This window comes from Symphalangus syndactylus, chromosome 12 (assembly GCF_028878055.3).
Source record: "Symphalangus syndactylus isolate Jambi chromosome 12, NHGRI_mSymSyn1-v2.1_pri, whole genome shotgun sequence".
NCBI classification, from domain to species: Eukaryota; Metazoa; Chordata; class Mammalia; order Primates; family Hylobatidae; genus Symphalangus; species Symphalangus syndactylus.
In genome coordinates, this window is record NC_072441.2 from 98,159,852 (window position 1) to 98,182,699 (window position 22,848).

The 22,848-nt window shown below is 37.6% G+C and overlaps 1 protein-coding gene across 2 annotated transcripts in view; it reads right to left on the reverse strand.

The window, feature by feature from the left end:
* Window positions 1–4,673, reverse strand: part of KIFAP3 (kinesin associated protein 3) — a 175,365-nt gene extending 170,692 nt beyond the window's left edge. For both annotated transcript variants that reach the window (XM_063627208.1, XM_063627207.1), the window contains exon 1: window positions 4,511–4,673. In XM_063627208.1, the coding sequence (XP_063483278.1) occupies window positions 4,511–4,587 (77 nt within the window). In that variant the 5' untranslated portion in view covers window positions 4,588–4,673. The remainder of the gene's footprint in view (window positions 1–4,510) is intronic.
* Window positions 4,674–22,848: the final 18,175 nt, after the last annotated feature.

The following is a 22,848-nucleotide window of genomic DNA, read 5'->3' on the forward strand; positions in this document are numbered from 1 at the left end:
AAATTCCTGTAACCACTGCCTCAATCAGTATCTAGAATTATTCTGTCACCACAAAGATCTACTGAAATTTACATTTCATTGTATTGAAACTGCATCTCCCTTTAAGTCAGTTTACTCTCTTCCATTTTTAATAAAATTATCTTGGCCGGGCGCGGTGGCTCACGCTTGTAATCCCAGCACTTTGGGAGGCCGAGGCGGGCGGATCACGAGGTCAGGAGATCAAGACCACAGTGAGACCCCGTCTCTACTAAAAATACAAAAAATTAGCCGGGCGTGGTGGCGGGCGCCTGTAGTCCCAGCTACTTGGAGAGGCTGAGGCAGGAGAATGGCGTGAACCCGGGAGGCGGAGCTTGCAGTGAGCCGAGATTGCGCCACTGCACTCCAGCCTGGGCGACAGAGCGAGACTCCGTCTCAAAAAAAAAAAAAATAAAAATAAAAATAAATTATCTTTAACATTTCCTTTACATACATTTAGAACTATATCAGTGTTATCATTTTGCTTTAATCATAAAACAATTTAGAAAACTTACGAGAAGGAAGGTCTATCACCAAAATTTAAAACTTCCCTTTGAAAGACACCATTAAGAAATGAAATGGTAAGTCACAGACTGAAAGTATTTGCCATATATCTATATGACAAAATAATTGTATTCATGATATAAAGAGAACTATTACAAGTCAATAAAAAATTTAAACGAACTAACTAAAAATGAGCAATTAATTTACAAAAATGTCATAAGAGGAGATACATGGCTAGCTAATAAGCACATGGTGACTCAACTTCATTAGTCATCATGGAACTGGAAATTTAACCACAGTGAAATACACGATTATACACCTGTATTAGTTTTCTATTGCTGCAATAACAAATGGTAACAAACTTAGTGGTTTAAAACTTAAATTTATTGTCTTACAGTTCTGTAGATCAGAAGTCTGCCATGAATCTCACTGAGTTAAAATCAAGATACCAAGAGGGCTTTATTTTTTTCTGGATGCTCTAGAAAAGAATTGGTTTCCTTGCCATTTTCAGCTGTTACAGGCCATCCACACTCCTTGACCGATGACCTCGTTCCTCCATGTTCAAAGCCAGCAACAGTGGCCCAAATCCTTTTCATTATTGCTGTCTCACAGGTCCTTCTTCTCTTATCACATCTCTCTATGATCACAGCCAGGAAAGGTTTTCCACTTTTAGGGATGCATGTGCGCCCCACTGGATAATTCAGGATAATCTCCCCATGTTAAAGTAGGTCCTTAACTTTAATCACATCTATCAAGTTCCTTTTGCCATGTAGGTAATATATTTACAGGTTCCAGAGATGGGATGTGAGCAACTTTTTTCGGGGGGAGGGGGATGAGAGGGGTGGGAGCATTTTTTACTCGCCACAATACCTACCACCATAATGATTAATATTAAATTGTTGGACAATACCAATTGGTGGTAAGAATGGGGAGCTACTGGAGTTCTAATACTTGTGAGAATGCAAAATGGTACAACCTTTTGGAAGACAGTTTTATAGTTTCTTCAACAGTTAAATGCATATTTACAATACAACCAGCAATTCCACTCCTATGTCTCTACTCAAGAAAAATGAAAACATATGTCCACAACAATTGCTCACAAATGTTCATGGTAGCTTTATTAATAATGACAGAAAACTTGAAACAACCCAAATGTCTATTAACACGTCAATTGATACAAATTGTGGGATATTCACACAATGGATACTACTTAGCATTAAGAAAAACCAAAACTACTGATATATGCAACATGAATAAATCTTTAAAAAACTCATTATGATGAAAGAACCATATGGTTTGATTCTGTTTATAAGAAATTCCTGAATAGATAAAAAGCACACCCCGATCTATTATGACAGAAAGTAGATAAGTGGTTGCCTTGTGCTAGTGACAGAGGGTGGATAGACTGCAGCCAGGCTGGAGGAAACTTTAGGGTAATGGTTACCCATGTGAATACAATTATTAAAACTCATCGAGCTGTATACTTGCATTCATTTTATTGTATGTAAATTTTAAAATTTTGTATAAAAATAAATTATACATTCTCTTTGTTGTATATAAATTATTTCCTAATGTGATTGTTTTAAAAGATATAATGAGCAAGGAAAAAAGTAGTAAGCCAAATGGGTGGATTAAATAGCATATTAAACACAGTTGGCCGGGCACGGTGGTTTACACCTGTGATTCCAGCACTTTGGGGGGCCAAGGTGGGAGGATCACTTGAGGTCAGGAGTTCGAGCTAGCCTGGCCAACATAGTGAAACCCATCTCTATTAAAAATACAAAAATTAGCCAGGTGTGGTGGGGCATGCTTTTAATCCCAGCTACTTGGGAGGCTGAGGCATGAGAATCGCCTGAACCCAGGAGGCAGAGGTTGCAGCGAGCTGAGATCATGCCACTGCACTCCAGCCTGGGCAATAGAGCAAGACTCTGTCTCAAAAAATAATAATAAAATAAACACAGTTGAAGAGAAAATTTGTAAATATTAAGAGGAAATAACACAACACAGCATGATAGAGAAAACAAGTTCTTAAAAAAGAGGTTAAGAAATGGGAAGGATAACATGTAAAGATCCATAAGCTTTTAATATGACTGCTGGAAAAAAAGAATAGAGAGAATAGAGACAAGCTAATATTTAAGACTGGAAAACATCCTGAGTTAATCAAAGACATGAATCCCAAGCAGGATAAATAAAACAAATTCATTACTGAAATTAGAGAGTTCCAAAGATAGAGATCTCAGAAGCCATCATCAGTTAGTAATTTTTTGTGTGTTTATTTTGCATTTCTATTTTGTTCTCATCTCCCAAACGGATTATAAATTGTTGAGTGAAGAAACCAATCTCATTCAGCACTTGGAATCCCATTATTCTGTGGTGTAGTGGCTAAGAACCTGTATTCTTCTGGAGTAAGAACTTGGTTAGTGTGCCTGTTCTACCGCTTATTTACTTTTGACCTTGGGCAAGTTAAACTCTGTAACGTTCAATTTTCTCATCTGTAAAATAGGGGTAATACTCTTTATGTCCTAGAGTTATTGTAATGTTAAATGAGATAGCATACATAAATTTATACCAGTGTATTTATCACATTAAGGGCAGCAATTGATATTAGCTGGACCAGGTGTTTGCAAACTTAATTTATTACCCACCTACCATTTATTAGTTACCACCTGCCATTTATTAATCATATGACTACTCACCCACATATCCCTTATTAATTATATGACTCTGGACAAGTCACTTAAGCACTCTGTGTGTACTTCATTTGGAAAAATTGGGGGAAATACCCATATTGCCAAAGATTATTGCAAGGATACGAAGAGTTGATATTTTGTTAGAATCTTATACATTTTAAAGTTACATTAAAACGATGATATTATTATTATTTCAACTTTATTCTTAAATTTGTCAACTGTATTTTGAATACTAGCCACAGTGGGGTGTTTAAAAGTACTGAGAAAAGTGATTGCTGCCTCACAATTTTATAATTTGACAGGAGAGAAAGAGTACAAAGGTGCCTAACACCAGTGACAGAATCATTTAAATACAAATAATCCCACTGATACACCAACATGCTAAAGATGGTTTCTGAGGGCTTTAGATATAGGAGTCAGTCTGGGTTGCATTGGGAAGCCTTTTGTTAATACCACAGTTTGTTCCATCAAGCAAAACTCTTTTTCCTAGAAGCCTTTTGTAAGCTTCAGAGGCAGTACAGTGCCTTCTCTGTTCCACTGCATATACTCTACTTTATGTGCATTATTTGTTTATGCCTCTATCCTCTCCAATAAGAGGGATTAAAAAGGCATAAAATCATGGATGTTCAATCACAATGCATGGCACGTAGTACTAACTCAATAAATGGCAACTGCTGCTATATCAAATACAGTTACTGCCTTCAAGGAGCCCATGAACTAGTCACCAAATATATAAACAAATAATTATTGACTATATTAATGCTTTCATAATAGCAGCATGACACAAGTAGGATGTTGGCACAAAAGGGAATAATCCACTTATCTTGGAGGATAGAGACACAGAGTAGGACTCACAAAAGCTGAATAAAATTTTGCTTAGCAGAGAGCATAACAGGGATATTATAGAGAAAGGCAATAGTACATACAAGGACACAAAAGTATAAAATATCACGGTACAGTTAGGTAACTGTATGTAGTTTGAGACAGAATTAGGTTTGAGTGGAATGGCATGAAAAATAAGTTGGGAAAAGACAGCAGGGGCAAGATCATGGAGAACCTGGTATATGAGAACATGGTATTCGAATATTTCCTGCAGGCATGAGGACCCATGGAAGAATTTTAATATAGGAAAGTCATATGCTAAGATTTATTACTTTCAGCAATATTCATTGCTCTATATTTTATCCACACAGCAACGGAAAACAGAGGGGTAAGAAATACATTTTAAAAATACTCCAAATATGTTGTTTATAAATTTCAATCCTGATTTGCTTCAACAGTACATAGAAAATATTTCTTACCTTGTGATTGCCTTTGGGATGCCGTCAAATGGCCAGTGGGGCCCAAGGAGCCCATATCTACTGGCTATCAATGCCATTATCCTGCCACCTTCCCAATTAATTTGAGCTCATGTAGCACATCTTAATCCAAAGGAGATTTCAGTTAAAAGGACCGTTTAAAATAATTCTCTTCCTGGTGGTGGTAACCACTGTTTCAACTAGTATGACATAAGACAATAACTATGACATCATTGGGTTGCTCCTAGAATCAGGAGTGGGGCGTGGCCCACTAGGATAATGAATAATGAATTCCTGTGCTTTTTTCTTTCACCAGATTCTCTTATAGTCTGAATAATACCTTGAGAAAATATTCATGCAATATGCCAAACTGATGAACCTTAAAGACTTAAAGACATACAGTCAAATGAATGTGTTATTCAGTATGAATAATAGAGGTGTATTTAGTCACTTACACCCATATGTGCACACACACACACATCTGTATTTGTGAATTCGTATATGTGGATTTATACCTATATGTTCAAGTGGAAGTTCCTTGCAGGAGAGCATAGCTACTGTTATGCTTTCATGTCTATTCCTTTGCAGAGATGCACATAGCGTGGTGAGGAAGGACTACCATCTGAGTGTATCCAGCCGTATCAGCTGTATTTATTAATTTAAACAAAATTTATGAGCAGGTATTGCTTTAGATTTGGGTAAGGAGAAATGAATAGACACAGTTTTTGACTTGAATAGTTGTACGCAAATTCGGTAGGTATACACACAAAGTGAACAGATAAATGAAATTTAAAGTCACATATTCTGTGGTAGAGCTATAATGTGTCTCTATAGAAATCAAGGAGATGACTGTGGAATTGTTAGATACTTAATGTCGATTAGCAACAAGGCACTCTCCTAATTACTGAAGCTATAAGAAGCATGAGATACAGATCTTATCCTACAGGAATTACAGATCTAAGAATATGCAATCAGGGAACATGTAATTGATGTCTCAGCCATATTTCCCCCACACAGCTAATCCCTAGTTAAGTTTATTTTCTTCCTGGACTCTGTTATTTTCAACTGTTCTTATCTATTAATTTTGTTCTTATAAAGAAGATGGTATATCATCTCTTTTCAATTTATAAACTCACAACTCATAAACTCACAGTGATAGAAATTTCATTTGAGTTACAGATATGAAGGGGATCAGATCTCTCATTTAATACACACGTGTTTGGTGCATATTATGCATTTCAGGCACAATTTGGAGCTAAAGTAGTAGCCCCAAAGATCATTTGTCTGGATGGAATAAATTCAGGCAATGGCTTTACATTAGCATCCAGGGTTTCCTGCAAAATCTTAGGAGCTCCTTCTTCACCTCTTTAAGAAGAGGTATTGCCATAACAAAAGTGTTTGTGACATATCCTCAGAACCAGAGCTGCCAGTTCATTCCAGATTAGTTCCTGGTAACCGCCAACTGGCAATAATAACTTTGAAGTTGGATACAAAATATGATCTATGCTTCCAGGGTTGAAATATATTTTGTTTTAATGGGTGACATAATTTCAGCTTTTTGGGGCCAAAATTAAAACATGTCATTTAAAAAATTTGACTTTAGAAATTTTACATTTTGTATTCCTTTTCTTCCCTCCCTCTCTCCTTCCCTTTTTTCCTTCCTGCCTGCCTGCCTGCCTCCCTCCCTCCCTCCCTCCCTCCATCCCTCCCTCCCTCCCTCACTTTCTTCCTTCCTTTCCTTCCAATAACACATGTGTTACAGAAATAACTGCATATTGGAAATACAATTGTTTCCAATTTTGGAAATTTTCTCCCAAACCCATGTCTCTTAAATATTGTCATCACTATATCAGGAAAGGAAGCAGATATATATCAAGGATCATGAGAAATGGTGGAAATAAATCAGAATTTTTCCTGTGTTTGTTAGTGATGAAACATTTAAAAGTCATTTTTAGTTCACACCTCATTACCTTGTTCACATTGCCTATTTTATTTTATTTTTTAAAGGGAGAGGTAGAAAATAAAATGCTGGTACTTGCAACTCAGTCCTCTTCCTGCCTATCCTTCTCATTGGTGTATGAATTTTTCTTTCTAAATGAGTAAGACATTTGAGAGGATGTCAACGTTGCTCTGAATAAAATATGCTAGTATGCTATCAAAAAAAACAAAACAAAGTAAACAAAATGCTGCTTGTCCTCCTCACATTTGAAGATATTTATTCACATTAGTTCTCCTCAGGACATGGTGATGTGTGTTTCTCTTTAAATGGTCTCTTGATTGAATCTTATCATAAAATTTCCACCGTAACCAAGTGGATATGCTGATGAAAATTATTTCTTATGAACTAAGGAAGCATTCACAGCATAAACATTTTTAGCAAGGTTGGTTTTATGTTACCCTATTAAAATATTCTCATAGGTTCCAGAATACTTTTTGTTTTCAGACCTTGAGATATTGGGTTAGGATCGATTCCAAGGTGATTTTGCTGCCAGTTCATTTGCATTTATAATACCATAAAATTGAACAAATAAGAAAAGTCTGAACTAGAAAGTCAATTACAAACTAAAGAAACACATTCTATTCTATTTTGCTGGCCAATTTATTCAAAGCAAAGAAAAATAAAACAAAGCAGTTTACAGAAAGTGCTCACTAAATAAGTTTTGAATGGACATTTATAGAGAAGAGAAATAACCAAATAAATGGAAATTTTCTGGTATTTTGTTATATAGAAGTAGGTCTGCATTTAAATTGTTGCATGTAGGCCAATAGAGTGAAGGTTATACAAAAATTAGGGCTTTTGCATTTTTTCTCTTAAATGATAGTATTCCTCATGGATATAGTAGTTGACAAGGGGAAAGATTGGATGATGGCTTTTTATTTACTTCTACAATACTTTGTTTCTATTCTATTGGTTTCTGCTGGTTCAAGAATAATATGGTTTATTGCATTAAAAAACTATGTACTTGTATGGAGGGAAGGGGGAGAAATATTTTTTGATAGCATATTATGGGATAGGCACTAACAAACAAAAGTGTAAGAGGGAAAATTATCTATATTTTACTGATGAGAAAACAGAGATAGTCTGTACAAGTCATTAGTGCTTAGTTTATTTTTTATAAAATTTTATTTTACTTTTACCTTTTTATTTTAAAGTAAAACACCAATACAGAAAACCACACAAGTCAGAGGCAAAGTTAGTGAATTTTTATAAGGCAAACACCCTAGTAACCAGATCAAGACATAGAACTGTACCAGCCACCCCAGAAACACCTTCATGTGCCCCTCCCAATGTTAACCCCTTTCATCTCTTCAAAAGTAATCACTATCCTGACTTTGATACCAGTGACATCTCTGTTTTTCTTTAGGTTAAAACCCATGTGTGCAGCTCTAGAAATTACAGTTTAATTTTGCTCCTTTTAATCTTGATATGTCTGTTAAGTCTCTTTTAATTTAAATATTTCTCCTCTATCCCTTTGTTTTCCTTAGAATAGATCTGTTTAAGAATCAACTCTATTTGACCTATAATGTTTCCACATTCTGGATGTGCTGATTGCATGCTTATGATAGAGTTTATCATATTTTTCTTGCAAATATGTGTTTTATGCTAATCATCAGCTGAATCCAACGGATCAATTAGACTCATGTATGATGATTTGGGTAATATAAGAAGTGGTGTTGTATTATTTACTCAGGGAACACAGAGTAACTGATATTTACTTCTTTTTGGTGTCAGCAACCACTAATGTTCAAGGCCACCAGTATTTATGCAATGTTTCTGTGGTCATTTTGGTTGTCTGAAGCTCACTCTCTAGTTTATTCCTTAGGAAGTACTCAGATGAATAGTATTTCTTGAGGTCTTTCATGTGGATAATAGTTGTCTGTGCTTTTTGTATTTGAAGATCAGCATTAACTGGATATAAAATCCATGGCTCACATTTTCTTTCCTTAAGTACCTTAAATATGCTACTCTATTTTTTTTTTCTGGCAGAAAGTGTTGCTGCTTAAGAGTCTTGAAAATTTAATTTCCTTTCCCTTATAATCATATACTTTTTTTGCCTAGAAGACCAAAGATTTTTTTTTTTACTCCTTAAAAAAGTTCAGTAATTTTACTAGAATATGTTTTAATGTCGGTTATTCTGCATGGATGATTCAGTTACATGGTGCATTCTTTCAATACATAGATTCACATCCTTTTTTTATTTCAGGAAAATTTTCCTGAAATGTAGTTTTTAGTATTCTGTTTTCTTGCTTGAGTTTTCGTCACAGACAGAATTATTGATATGTTGGGTTTTCTTTGCCTATCTTCAGTATTTGTCATTTTCTCTTATTTTTAATTCTTCATTTCTTTATGATTTAATTTTTTCTTCTTTTGACTTTCTGTTTTTAATAGTTTTTTGACATTTATTTACTCATGTTGTAATATAGGTTACATTTTTAAATGATTTTAAATTTCTAATTCTTTCTTGAGTGGTATCAGCTTATTTCTGAGTTTTCTATACCATTTCATGTTGTGTATCATTTTATATAGTTTGGCTTCTTTTGAGATAATATTTTTCGTTTTTGATCTTTCTTTCTCTCTCTTTTATGTCCTTCTGGTGTGATTTCATTGTGATTGTATGAGATTTGACCTTGACATACTTAATTGTTTATTTTTTATCAAATTAATTTTCCTGAATGTTTAGAAAATAGCAGCTTTTCTAACTTCACAGACCCTCCTCTTCTGCTGTTTGTGTTTCGTCTTAAAAAATATAGCATCATGCTTTCTGAAATTTCCTAGCTTTGTTCCCCTTCGCCACTTTTATCTGTATTTTTTCCTTTAAAAGAAGGAAAGAAAATATTGTCTATTATCTCTTTCCTGCTAAATTATGCTTCTAGTCTGAGGATTTTCTCTTCAATATGGAGCCTTGTCCTGGAAGGAAACTCTGGTGGATCAGGTTTGAGAGCTCCTAGAGAATAGACTGCTGCAGAGCCGCTGTAAATTAACAGATAATTTACGCTCAGTGAAAATTTGTTGAATGAACAAACTCTGCTCAGTTTAAGCCATTCTTCTCAGATTCCAAGGATTGGAACTTGTACTTTCCAAGGATTATCTGTTGGATGTTTTTGGTTCTTTTGTTCTCAGGACCATCAAATGCCTTGTTACTTCCCCTGCTTTTTCCCACACAGATGCCAGTGACACACAAGTCTTGTGGTTGTTAGTAGTTTGTCTCTATCCATTTGTATTTTGAGGTTTGCATTGCATCCTGTTACACAGATTTGTTGGAATTTTGGTTTTGCTGTCTAGTTGCTTGCTCTTTTTAATGTGGTGATCTGGGAAGAAACAAAAAACTATGCTGCCACTGCCGTCTTCCCAGGATACTACAACAGTTAATCTTTTTATAGATGAGAAACCTGAAGCCCAAGGAATTAAAGTTATTTGCCCAAGATTCCACAGCTAGCAGCAGGAGATAACTGTAAGTAAAGCACCTTAATTAGTGTCTGTTGCAGAGAAACTGATTCATGCATGCTCTTTCCTTTCTCCTTCTTTCCCTCACTCTTCCCAATCCTTCTTCTCTTCCTTCCTTGCTTTCAATTCTCCCTCCCTTTCTCCAGAGCCCATATTTAAACCCAGTTATTTCTGACTTCAAAGCCTCTGCAAATTCATTAAATGTGCTATACTTCTACCCCATACTGTGAAATCACTGGAGTTTTTAATTCAACAGAACTATTGAAACAAAATTAGTTTCACTAAAACCTACATCCTTCTTGCTCTAAGAACATTTTCTTCTTTGCTGTTAAGCTTATACACTTTTCTAATAAAATCCACAAATGTCAAATTCTTTGACACATGCCTCATCAAAACGTGGCTTGTTAGAAATACATTGATGCCCCCAGTTCAATGAATCCACTTATAGGCATTATATTTAATCCTTTAATTGCCTCCTCTCTTTTTAAAAAATCATCTACCATCACCCAGGAAACCACATTTGACAAAAAGTAAATGAAATCTGAACCTGAAAAAGCTTGACTTCACTTCTGAATTTAAAATCCACAGAATTTAAAGATATTTTAAAGTTTGGGAAAAGTCAAATGCCCTGCTTTTGAAAAATCTTATAAAACTGCGAGTTAACTATTCAGCTTTGAAACACAAGTCCACAAAATACTAAGCTACATTAGTTAGGAAGCTTGGCTCCTGATAATACTTGACTGAAACTGATTTATTCAAAAGTTGAATGCACTTTGAAGGCTCCCAAATAATTTATACTGTATACCCTGTAATGTAAAAACTACAATTTACTAATTCTCCATAATCTTCTACAAAAGATTAATTAGAAATTAGATCTTGGGGAGCAGAGTTTTGCTTAAGGTATGAAATCACCACACAAAACCTAAGGGATTCTATTTCCAGCCAATCCCTTTATAAAATCCTGTTCCAGCTTTTGGCTCTGTAATGGATTTCCCAGGTTGGTGATATACCACACAGAAAATGCCATTTCCTTATTTCTTTCCCCCTTGAACTTCCTGCTCTAACTGTGCAGGCTTAGTTCATACTGTTTGAATTTACTTATTGTGGTTTGCATAAAATTATCTTTCACTCATCTACACATAGTAGATAATGGTTATTTGCCTATAAATCTAACAGGTACTAAGTTTTATTTACCCTCCTGCACTGTGGGCATTCTCTGAACAAACGGGCAGTTGTTCTTGAAATATTTTCCATTTTTATGAGTTTTGGAACTGTTGGAACTGCTTGGAACTGCTTGCTGCTTTGTGTGCTTTTTAGCAGCTCGAGGCTCCTTCTTTCATGGTGTTTACTCTGCAGCTGGTGTGAACAGAGGATCTCGCAAATGATAAAGTGTTAATATCCTGGAGTGTGTCTTGCTACATGTAAAAGATTGCTTCTCTAGGCTACTGAGAGCTGCAGCAGAAGCAGACCTTTCAGGAGACACACAGACAAACACACTTAGTCATGAACAGTTGTACACCTACTCTCACTCTCTGATTTTGCATGTGCACGAGCAGGCCATGACCCCATGTTGATTGGAATGTTGCTTTGCATTTATTTCCAGAATATTTGGAACAGCACATATGTTTCTCATTAACGCTCATGTTTGATTGTTCTAAGTAATTTTTAAAAAATTAAATAAACATATCAAAAATTGTCACTTTGTGTTAAAGAAGCACAATTAGGTCCCTTTGGGGGAGTAAACTGAAAAGAAAGAATGAGATGAAATATTTTGGCTTCTTTACATGTATTTCCGTAAATGAGAGTGGCATTAAGATCTAGTCATACATTTGAGGTTCAAGGGATTTTAAATAGCTTTTGAACAAATCAAGCACAAAGTAGCATTACTTACACAAAGAAACTCATTTAAAACAGCCCATTAATGAAATGTGATTTAAAACCATGTCCGTTTTAAATATATGTTCAAAATTAAAAGTTCCTGGGCCACAAATGGAAAGTTAAGTAAGCTGATACCAGAATATAATAACTGTAATTGTTTCAACCCATAAGGGCAAGATTTGGTAAATTATCAGACCTGGTATAATATACTTAGACCAAGAAGACTTCATAAATTTCTAAAAGTGCAGTTATTTGAATCTATCTTTATTTTACCTAACAACCTAAGGGCTGTCTCCAAACTCAACCTGGTAATGCTGTGGCCCTCTTAAGACAAAAAGGAAAAAAGCTTATGTATTATATATGTATGTATGCATGTGTGTATCTGTCTATCTATCTATCTGTCTATCTATCTATCTATCTATCTATCTATCATCTATCTATATCTCTATCTATCTATCATCTATCTGTATCTTCTATCATCATTTAGCTATCTAGCTATCATCTATATAGCTATCTATCATTATCTATCTCTATATCTGAATCTAAGTGGCTAAGTCAAATATTTTGAGACCCAGGTATCAGGTTGATATTGCCATCTGGCTCCTTACCTATCCTATCCTTTTGTTTCACTCTTTCATTCTATACATTTTAGATAGCACTTTGTGTATTAATCCTGTTTTTTATTTCCCATAGTTTATAAAGCTTTGACATATTGGGAGGTCATGGGGACTTAGGGAGGGACTTCCCCTCCCAGGGTTTGCTTACTCCTAGACATTGCAAGCGACTTGCCTGTGAGCATGCTTTTGATATTCTAGCCAACCAACTAGAGCTCAGACTCTCACTAACCTCCTTTCTCAAATTCTCATACACCAAGCCAATACTTATCTGCCTTAAATTACCCAAGGACTGGGTATCAGACAAATGAGTACCACCCTAGATGCCAGAGCCCTTTGAAATTATTCAAATTGTCCAATCGTAAGCTTGCTCGGTGTACCTACCCTACCTCACCCATTCCTTCCCACAGAAACCTAATACAGGCCCTGGTCCATATTTTCCCCTTCTTTCTTTCTGCCTCCCAACTGACTGGGTACTTCCCCATGTGGCCCTGTTGCATGGCATGTTCCTTCCTCTTGTGAACTGTAAGTAATAAACTATCTTTTCAATGGAATAATTTCCTGATCTATTGGCCTCATCATGCCTGATTAAACCAAACCCTAGGTATATTTTAGCACACTTTGCACTCTTCTCTATCATAGATTCCTGGCCTCTCTCTACCCATCTTCGTTTCTATTCTTAAAGACCTTTGTGACTCTATTAACAGACATGCTTAGACAGCCCTTTTTCGTGAGGTGTACTCCTGTAAAACTCCAATCCCAGAGGAGTCGTTTGGTCTAGAAGTAGTTAAGCACCATCTTAGCTCCTGGCCTTTATGGTGAAGATATTCCACCCGACAGGCCCAACCCAGTCTCCACTGCTGCCTCAGGAGTGGAGATGAGTTCAACTGTGAGATACTTTTCCTGCTGGAGCTGCTCCAGGCTCTGCTACCATTTCAAGCCCATGACTAGGCTTACCTTACTAATCATTCTTCAAATCCCAATTCCCCCATAAAATGTAAGACCGCTTTGCCCACTCTTCCAAGCTCATTTCTGTCCTTTCTTGTATATTTTCTCGACTATCTCCACCCAACCATCTCCTTACCATCCATCCAAAGTCCTACCAATCCTTAAGTCCTCTATAAAACTTCTTCAATAATAACTCCTCTCTCTGAATTTGATTATATTTAATGGAATATTTTCTCATTTGTTGTCATTTTCTCTTCATTTCACATACATTTTTCTTATATAACTGGATCCCTAGATTTTAAAATACTTGGCACTGTAAGGAAAGCTTAAAATTTGAAGTCAGAAGACTTGAACACATGTCCTGATTCAATTACTTAAAAGTTTTATTAGTCTGCTCAGGCTGTTCTACAAAATACCACATTGTGATAGACTTAAAGGATGGAGATTTATTTCTCATAGTATTGGAGGCAAAAAGTCCAAGATCAAGGTCTGGCAGGGTCTGTTCCTGGTGAAGGCTCTCTTCCTCGTTTGTAGATGGCTGCCTTTTTGCTGTGTCCTCACATATCTTTTTCTTGGTGCATGAGCATGAAGAGAAAGAACAAGAGGGAGCTCTCTGATGTTTCTGATAGGGACACTAATCTCATAGGATCAGGGCCCCACCTAACTTTAATCACTTCCCTAGAGGCCCCATCTCTAAAAACACCCAAAAGGGGGGGGTGGTGAGGGCTTTAACATACAAATTTTTGGAGGGCATAAACATTCCAAATGACTACAACAATATTTTTACATTTGAAAATGAGGAAAATACTACCCAGAATTTCTTCCCAAACTCTACCAAATGGCTGAATCATGTTAAGTGCTGAAAAATAATTATTGCATTGAATTTTAAGTAAACAATTTTATTATTTGTATTTATGAAATTGATATTGCAGGATGAGAAGTAAATTTATGTCACTTGAAATCCTGATGTTAACTTTTCAGGTTTCAAGAGTTGAATCTCAGCTTTTAGAAAGGCTTTTGCAGCTGATTCTTTCCATTACAAGTAGGGCAAAAGGGCCTCTGGTGTCAGATTTTCTTTATCTCTAAAAATAAATGTTTTAAATCTTTCCAGAGAAATTATCTTATTCCTCACACTGTCAGCCTAGCTTCACACTCTAGTATGAAAATCTCAGAATTCTAGCTGAAATATGGAGAGGCATTTTACAAATACACATATTTTTTAGAGGCCAGTTTTGTTCCACTTGGTATTTTTTTTTACAGTAAATTCTATTCTGTCCATCTACATCTGTTAGACTGTCTCTTAGATTCTTTTCTCAGATGGCTTGTCAGAGGTTGGGAAGGGTAGTGGGGACCTGGGGGAGGTGTGGGGGTGGTTAATGGGGACAAAAATATAGAATGAATAAGACCTACTATTTGACAACACAATAGAGGGACTATAGTCAATAATAACTTAATTGTATATATTAAAATAACTTAAGAGTGTAATTGGATTGTTTGTAACTCAAAGGATAAATGCTTGAGGGGATGGATACCCCATTCTCTATGATGTATTTATTTCATATTGCATGCCTGTATCAAAACATCTCATGTGCCCCATAAATATATACACCTACTGGGTACCCACAAAAAATTAAAAAATAATTTAAAAAATTTTATAAAACCAAAACCAAAACAAACAAACTCCTTTTTGGTGAGTATTAGGTAAAAAAAAAAAATTCAATTCGAGTTAAAATTGCCTTCCCATGCAATCACTAGAACTTCAAGCTAGTCATCGGGTCCTTCTAGATTCTTACACCATGGATCTTTTGAAATAATATTTCCTAGATGCTGCCACCAGTTATTACCAGCTCCTCCTTTGATTTACTCCCAAATTTCTCTTTGTTTTCACTTTCTTTCTGCTCCACTCATACCACCTCTAATTTCATTTATTCACCCAAAAAGCATTAATTGAGAACTTTTTATATGCCAGGCACTAGGAATTTGATGGTGAATAAGATTGGCCCAGACCCTACTCTCATTAGTTTTATAGTCTAACGGACAATAAATTTTCTTTGACTGGGAAAGCACTAGGTGCTCTGAGCTCATGGTCTTGAAGGGAATGCCAGGGCAAAGGGAGTAAAGGGAGAACCATAGGTGCAAAGTCACAGGAAAAAAGAAACAATGCCTGCTAATGAGCTGTAACCAACCTCAATAATTTCAACTACCTTCTACATGATTCCTCCACCTCTCTCTCCTGGAACTCTATATTCTGTCTGTTGACAAGCATTTCTTTCTACAACACAAACTTGGCTATTACACTCCTGTTTCAGAACTCTTAATGGATTCCTGTTACCTACAGAATGAAGTCCAAACTCAGTATGTCAGATCACCTCATCTGCCATAACCCTGTGTGGGATACCTTTAGTCACTCCATATTACTTGCCATTTCCCAAATAAAATGCACTTTAAACTTCTGTGAATTTGCTTCTTCCTCCTAAATTTGTTTACTTGATGAACTTATTTTAAACTCAGCTTTTAATGTCATTACTATGAAAATATTCTTAACCTTTCAGTTTCTCAAATACAATTAATTGCTTTTTTTGTCTTTGTTTTGTAGCTTGTCACAACTCATGTTGTTTATGTAACTGCCTCCCTAGGTAGACTATGTATTTCTCAAGCCCTTTGATATTTTATACTGGTATTCAGTAGATACATACTAAATTAACTTGAATTCAGCCTTTCACAAGTATCTTTTCTCGCTGAGATCAATGCACTTGACCCCTTTTATTTGATTATTCTTCTTCTGATGTCTGGATGCCATTTATCCATTAAACTTAGGCCTTGCATTTAACTAAAAAAGCTGTTTAATAAAGATACAACTACTTATGGAGCGCATTTATCACAGTGATTCACAATTTACAGAATCACTTCTCACATATTTAGTTAATAAAAGAATGATCAATCTTTAATAAAGCTGGGCTTAAAATGACATGTTTTTCCTTTTTTATTTTTATTATACATTAAGTTCTGGGGTATGTGTACAGAACGTGCAGTTTTGTTACATAGGTATACATGTGACATGGTGGTTTACTGCACCCATCCACCCGTCACCTACATTAGGTATTTCTCCTAATGTTATCCTTCCCCTAGCCCCCCACCTTCTGCCAGGCCCCAGTGTGTGAAGGTTATTTCCCTATATCCATGTGTTCTCATTGTTCAGCTCCCACTTATTAATGAGAACATATGGTGTTTGGTTTTCTGTTCTTGTGATAGTTTGCTGAGAATGATGGTTTCCAGCTTCATCCATGTCCCTGCAAAGGACAGGAACTGATCTTTTTTTATGGCTGCATACTCTTCCGTGGTGTATATGTGCCACATTTTCTTTATCCAGTCTATTATTGATGGACATTTGGGTTGGTTCCAAGCCTTTGCTATTGTGAATAGTGCCACAATAAACATACACGTGCATGTGTCTTTATAGTAGAATGATTTGTAATCCTTTGGGTATATACCCAGTAATGGGATTGCTTGGTCAAATGGTATTTCTAGTTCTAGATCCTTGAGGAATTGCCACACTGTCTTCCACAATGGTTGAACTAATTTACACTCTCACCAACAATGTAAAAGCGTTCCTATTTCTCCACATCCTCTCCAGCATCTGTTGTTTCCTATTTAATGACTACCCCTGGCATAAGATGGTATCTCATTGTGGTTTTGATTTGCATTTCTGTAATGACCAGTGATGATGAGCATTTTTTCATATGCCTGTTGGCTGCATAAGAGTCTTCTTTTGTGAAGTTTCTGTTCATACCCTTTGCCCACTTTTTGAAGGTGTTGTTTGTTTGTTTGTTTTTTTGTAAATTTCTTGAAGTTCCTTGTAGATTCTGGATATTAGTCCTTTGTCAGATGGATAGATTGCAAAATTTTTCTCCCATTATGTAGGTTACCTGTTCACTCTGATGATAATTTCTTTTGCTGTGCTGCTCTTTAGTTTAATTGGATCCCATTTGCCAATTTTGGTTTTTGTTGCCATTGCTATTGGTTCTTTAGACATGAAGTCTTTGCCCATGCCTATGTCCTGAATGGTATTGCTCAGGTTTTCTTCTAGGATTTTTATGGTCCTAGGTCTTACATTTAAGCCTTTGATCCATCTTGAGTTGATTTTTGTATAAGGTGTAAGGAAGTGTTCCTATGTGTGTCTTTGCATGTGAGATGGGTCTCCTGAATACAGCACACTGATGGGTCTTGACTCTTTATACAATTTGCCAGTCTGTGTCTTTCAGTTGGGGCATTTAGCCCATTTACACATAAGGTTAATATTGTTATATGTGAATTTGATCCTGTCATTATGATGCTATGTGGTTTTTTGCCTGTTAGTTGAATAACATATATTTTTCTATACAGATACTGACATCTTGCCATTCTTGGAATCTAAAATAGTTTTGTAACTTGATATTTCCAATTGCTGCTTTCTCTGGACTTTTTTCTAGTAGCTAGCTTAATAAATACTTATTGAAATAATTAAATCAATAAATATGGCATTAAGTTTGATTTAGAAATGTTTCCCAACAAATTTTCAAGCTAAAATTTCTAGATCACTGTACCAAAGCAATTATTGGCAAGAAAACAGTATTCTGAATTTCTTCATGTTTCAGGATGCCCCACATTTAAACCATGTATCTAGAAATATTTTTATGTGTATGTTCCCGCACATTGTTCTCCATATGAAAGATGCTATTATACAACTTTGTGCATTTGCTTATGCTGTTTTCTTTGCCTAGAATTTACTTTCCTCTTTATTCTCCTTTAAAAACCACTCTAAAAATTAGCTTTACTATTTTCTCCTCCATGAAGCATTCCTCAAGCCTCCTGACAGTTGAAGTATCCACAGAATTCTTTTTAAAATCTTTATCAGAGCACATGCCACACTATACTGAAATTATATTTTTACCATCTATTTTTCCCAGTAGAGTGTAGCTCTTCAAGGAAAGAATGTGTGTTTTATTCATTTATTTTATTGGAGAATTTCTGACACAGTGTGTACCCAATAAATGTTTATTGACTACTGGATTTTGATGCTTAATGTATTTTATATGCCAAATGTATATTTAGGGTTTGCAACTAGGCAGAAATATGAAGCATGTCTCTTGTACTGTTTTGCAGCAATCTCCTTTCCTAACTTGCGGTACCTATTCCATGGTTCTCATGCTTTTACAGCAGTCTTCTCTCATGGTTAAGAATATGTCTGGTCCAGTCATTAACACTAAGATGTTATTAGGGCTATACTAAAGAAATGAATTTTGTAATTTTAGACACAAAAAACATTTGAGTAGAAAAGATATATTTTGAAGGGCATAGGACTTTCCAGTTCTGGTTAAATCACATTAAGTATGCCACTACCTTCTATTACTTTTTGCTGCTACTACTAAGCAGCTTGGGAACTCCACAGATCTATTCACTGTGAGTTCTTTGATAATCCTATATGACAAAATTCAAAACACCATGTATTTTTGCTATTCTGTGACTTAGTCCATATAGTTTACTCTCTCTGGTTTTCTTCTATTGCTCATCTCCATTTAAAATGATGACTTATTTTTCATTGTCACCTTTTCTAGTAATTGCCGCTCAAAATATAATTAATTGCTTCTTCTATGCTGTCCCAGCACATTTGTCTAGATTGTAGACTTTATTGTGATATTATAAGTTGTTATATTCTTGTCTCTATCTCCTACTTAAGTATGAATTCTTTGAGATAAAGGATTTTGTCTTCCTTATATTTGATTCTCACCTAGTTTCAGTTCCTAGAAAAAGTTTGCATTACACTCAGTAAAGGGTTGTTGTAGTAAATAAAGTCAGTAAACCAAATGAACCAGCGTATACTGGATGCTAAAATAAAGTTCTATATCTGGAATAAACATTTTATCTGGAATAAACAATTTATCTATAATAAACGTTTCTTTCTGAGCTATAGGGCTGCTTTAGCCTCAGTGTTTCATTCATGTAAATGGCATTAATCAAATGAACTATACATGTTACTGTAACCATAAGATGATGCTGGCCACTTAAGGCAGAGTCTGGATGGCAGTAGAGAAAAATGCAGGAATTCAATGGGTGGTAGATTGGTTGACTTAAAGGCTCCTTAATCTCCAATATCCAGTGAAACGTGATATTCACGACTGGCCTATTCTGAAACTTAGGGGCAAAGTAGATGCTGACCATGGTGCTGAAGGTTTGAATTGCATGTAATGAGCTCTTAGACACATGGTCTTTCACATCACAAAAATCAATCAGTGCCAGACTACCACAAGTATAATTTATTTGATAGGTTATATTTTGATGTGTGCTTCTGCATACTGCTATCAAAGCCCACAATTTTTATGATCAGTTCAAACTGGTGTATCTCAATGTAGAGCACATTGAAATACAAGATACAAGTACCCATAAACATTCATGAGAGCCAGGTCATTCATTGAGAAAAATCAGATTTACTGCATAGACATTTGTCCTCAAGTTTTCTTATTGGATAAATTTTTGCTTCCAGTGCCAGAGGGGGCTCTGGAAGGACCAGCTCAACAAGCTCAAGATCAGGCTGGGTCCCAGGAGAGCTGAGAGGACAAGTGGGCAAGGCCCCAGGGCTCAGCTCCTACCTTCAGCTTCCACTTCTGCCTCGAGATTCCTGAGTCACTCACAGCATAGCCAGGGAATAGGCCTGTCTCAGGCATGTCGCTGTGCCTCCTGTGCTGCTGCTGCTGTCTTTGCTGCTGGGCGGGTCTCAGGCTCTGGATGGGAGATTCTGGCTGCAAGTGCAGGAGTCAATGATGGCACAGGAGGGACCATGTGTCTCTGTGACGTGCCCCTTCTCCTATCCACTGAGGAGGTGGACGAGTCTACCTCAGCCCGTGGCTACTGGTTCAAAGAAGGGACCAACACAAACATGAGTGCTCTAGTGGCAACAAAAAATTCAAAAGAAGTAGTGCAGATAAGCATCTAGGGCTGATTTCAGCTCATTGGGGATCCCCACTACCGGAACTGCTCCTTGGTGATCAGAGATGTGCAGATGGAGGATACGGCAGTGTACTTCTTTTGGGTGAAGAGAGGAAGCTTTGTGAGATATAATTTCATGAATACATTCTTTCTGGAACTGACAGCCCTGATTCAGAAGCATGATGTCTACATCCCCAAGGCCCTAGAGCAAGGGAAGCCAGTGACAGTCATCTGTGTGTTCAACTGGGCTTTTGAGGAATGTCCAACCCCTTCTTTCTCCTGGATGGGGGAGACCCTCTCTTCCCAAGGAACTGGAACAACAACCTCCCATTTCTCAGTGCTCAACCTCACACTCAGACCCCAGAACCATGAAACCTACCACACTTGCCGCATAGACTTCTCCAGAATGGGTGTGAGTGCATGGTGGGCCATCCAACTTTGCGTGGCTTATACCTCCAGGTACCTTGTTATCAGCATTTCCCATGACAATGCACCAATTGAATTGGCCTCATCCCATATTTCCTCCAAGAAATCAGGGCCCATGGAGGTGGCCATCAGGGAGGGGGCTGTGAAGATCCTGCTTCTCTGCATCTGCTTCACCTTCCTCAGTGTCAGTATTTATAGGAGGAAGGTGGTGAGGGCAGCAGTGGGTGTGAAGGCTGCAAACACTGTCACAGGCTAATCCCTCAGGCCTCCAGACTGTGCTTCCAGATGCCTACTTGTCCAGTTCCTCCGCAATCTGAATGGCCATGTTTCCTCTTCATTGCTGGAGGATGAGGGGCAAACACCACAGCCTGGACTGAAGGCCTTGCAGGGTTGGTCCCCTGCTAGACTCTGCTCCTGATCCCTCTTCTCCTTGCATCATCCAATGTCTTCCCATATCCACTGGACCAAGTCTCTGTGACTCTGAGACTTTGCATGTGTAGTTCCTTCTCCTGAAATGCCCTTATCTCCCCATTCCTGCCTATCTAGGTCTTGAAAATTCTACAGGCTCAGTCTTAAATGTCACCCTGGGCTGTGTGTTTTCATTGTATGGTCTTGATGGAAGAAGGATATTGAATTATGTATTATGTATTCATAGACTCACTCATCAAGTATTACTGAACGTCTGCTATGTGCCAGGATTATCATAAACACCAGAGCAGCATCCATGGAAACAACCTCAAAAGTCTCTGTCATCCAAAGGTCTTGAGTAGATATTTCCTACAATATCTAAAAGTGCATTTAGGTTGATATACTGGGTAAAGAGCAGTGGAGCCAAGATGGCCGAATAGGAACAGCTCTGGTCTACAGCTCCCAGCGTGAGTGATGCAGAAGATGGGTGATTTCTACATTTCCATCTGAGGTACTGGGTTCATCTCACTAAGGAGTGCCAGATGGTGGGTGCAGGACAGTGGGTGCAGTGCACTGTGCACAAGCCAAAGCAGGGTAAGGCATTACCTCACTCGGGAAGTGCAAGGGGTCAGGGAGTTCCCTTTCCTAGTCAAAGAAAGGGGTGACAGACAGCACCTGGAAAATTGGGTCACTCCCACCCTAATACTGTGCTTTTCCAACGGGCTTAAAAAACTGCACACCAGGTGATTATATCCTGCACCTGGCTCAGAGAGTCCTATGCCCATGGAGTCTCACTGATTGCTAGCACAGCAGTCTGAGATCAAACTGCAAGGTGGCAGTGAGGCTGGGGGAGGGGCGCCTGCCATTGCCCAGGCTTGATTAAGTAAACAAAGCAGCTGGGAAGCTCGAACTGGGTGAAGCCCACCACAGCTCAAGGAGGCCTGCCTGCCCCTGTAGGCTTCACCTCTGGGGGCAGGGCACAGACAAACAAAAAGACAGCAGTAACCTCTGCAGACTTAAATGTCCGTGTCTGACAGCTTTGAAGAGAGTAGTGGTTCTCCCAGCACGCAGCTGGAGATCTGGGAACAGGCAGACTGCCTCCTCAAGTGGGTCCCTGACCCCCAAGCAGCCTAACTGGGAGGCATCCCCCAGTAAGGGCAGACTGACACCTCACACGGCCGGGTACCCCACTGAGACAAAACTTCCAGAGGAACAATCAGGCAGCAGCATTTGCGGTTCACCAATATCCACTGTCCTACAGCCACCACTGTTCTACAGTCACCTCTGTTCTGCAGCCACCACTGCTGATACCCAGGCAAACAGGTCTAGAGTGAACCTGTAGCAAACTCCAACAGACCTGCAGCTGAGGGTCCTGTCTGGTAGAAGGAAAACTAACAAACAGAAAGGACATCCACACCAAAAACCCATCTGTACGTCACCATCATCAAAGACCAACAGTAGATAAAACAACAAAGATCAGGAGAAAACAGAGCAGAAAAACTGGAAACTCTAAAAAGTAGAGCACCCCTCCTCCTTCAAAGGAACATGGCTCCTCACCAGCAATGGAACAAAGCTGGACGGAGAATGACTTTGACGAGTTGAGAGAAGAAGGCTTCAGACGATCAAACTACTCTGAGCTACAGGAGGAAATTCAAACT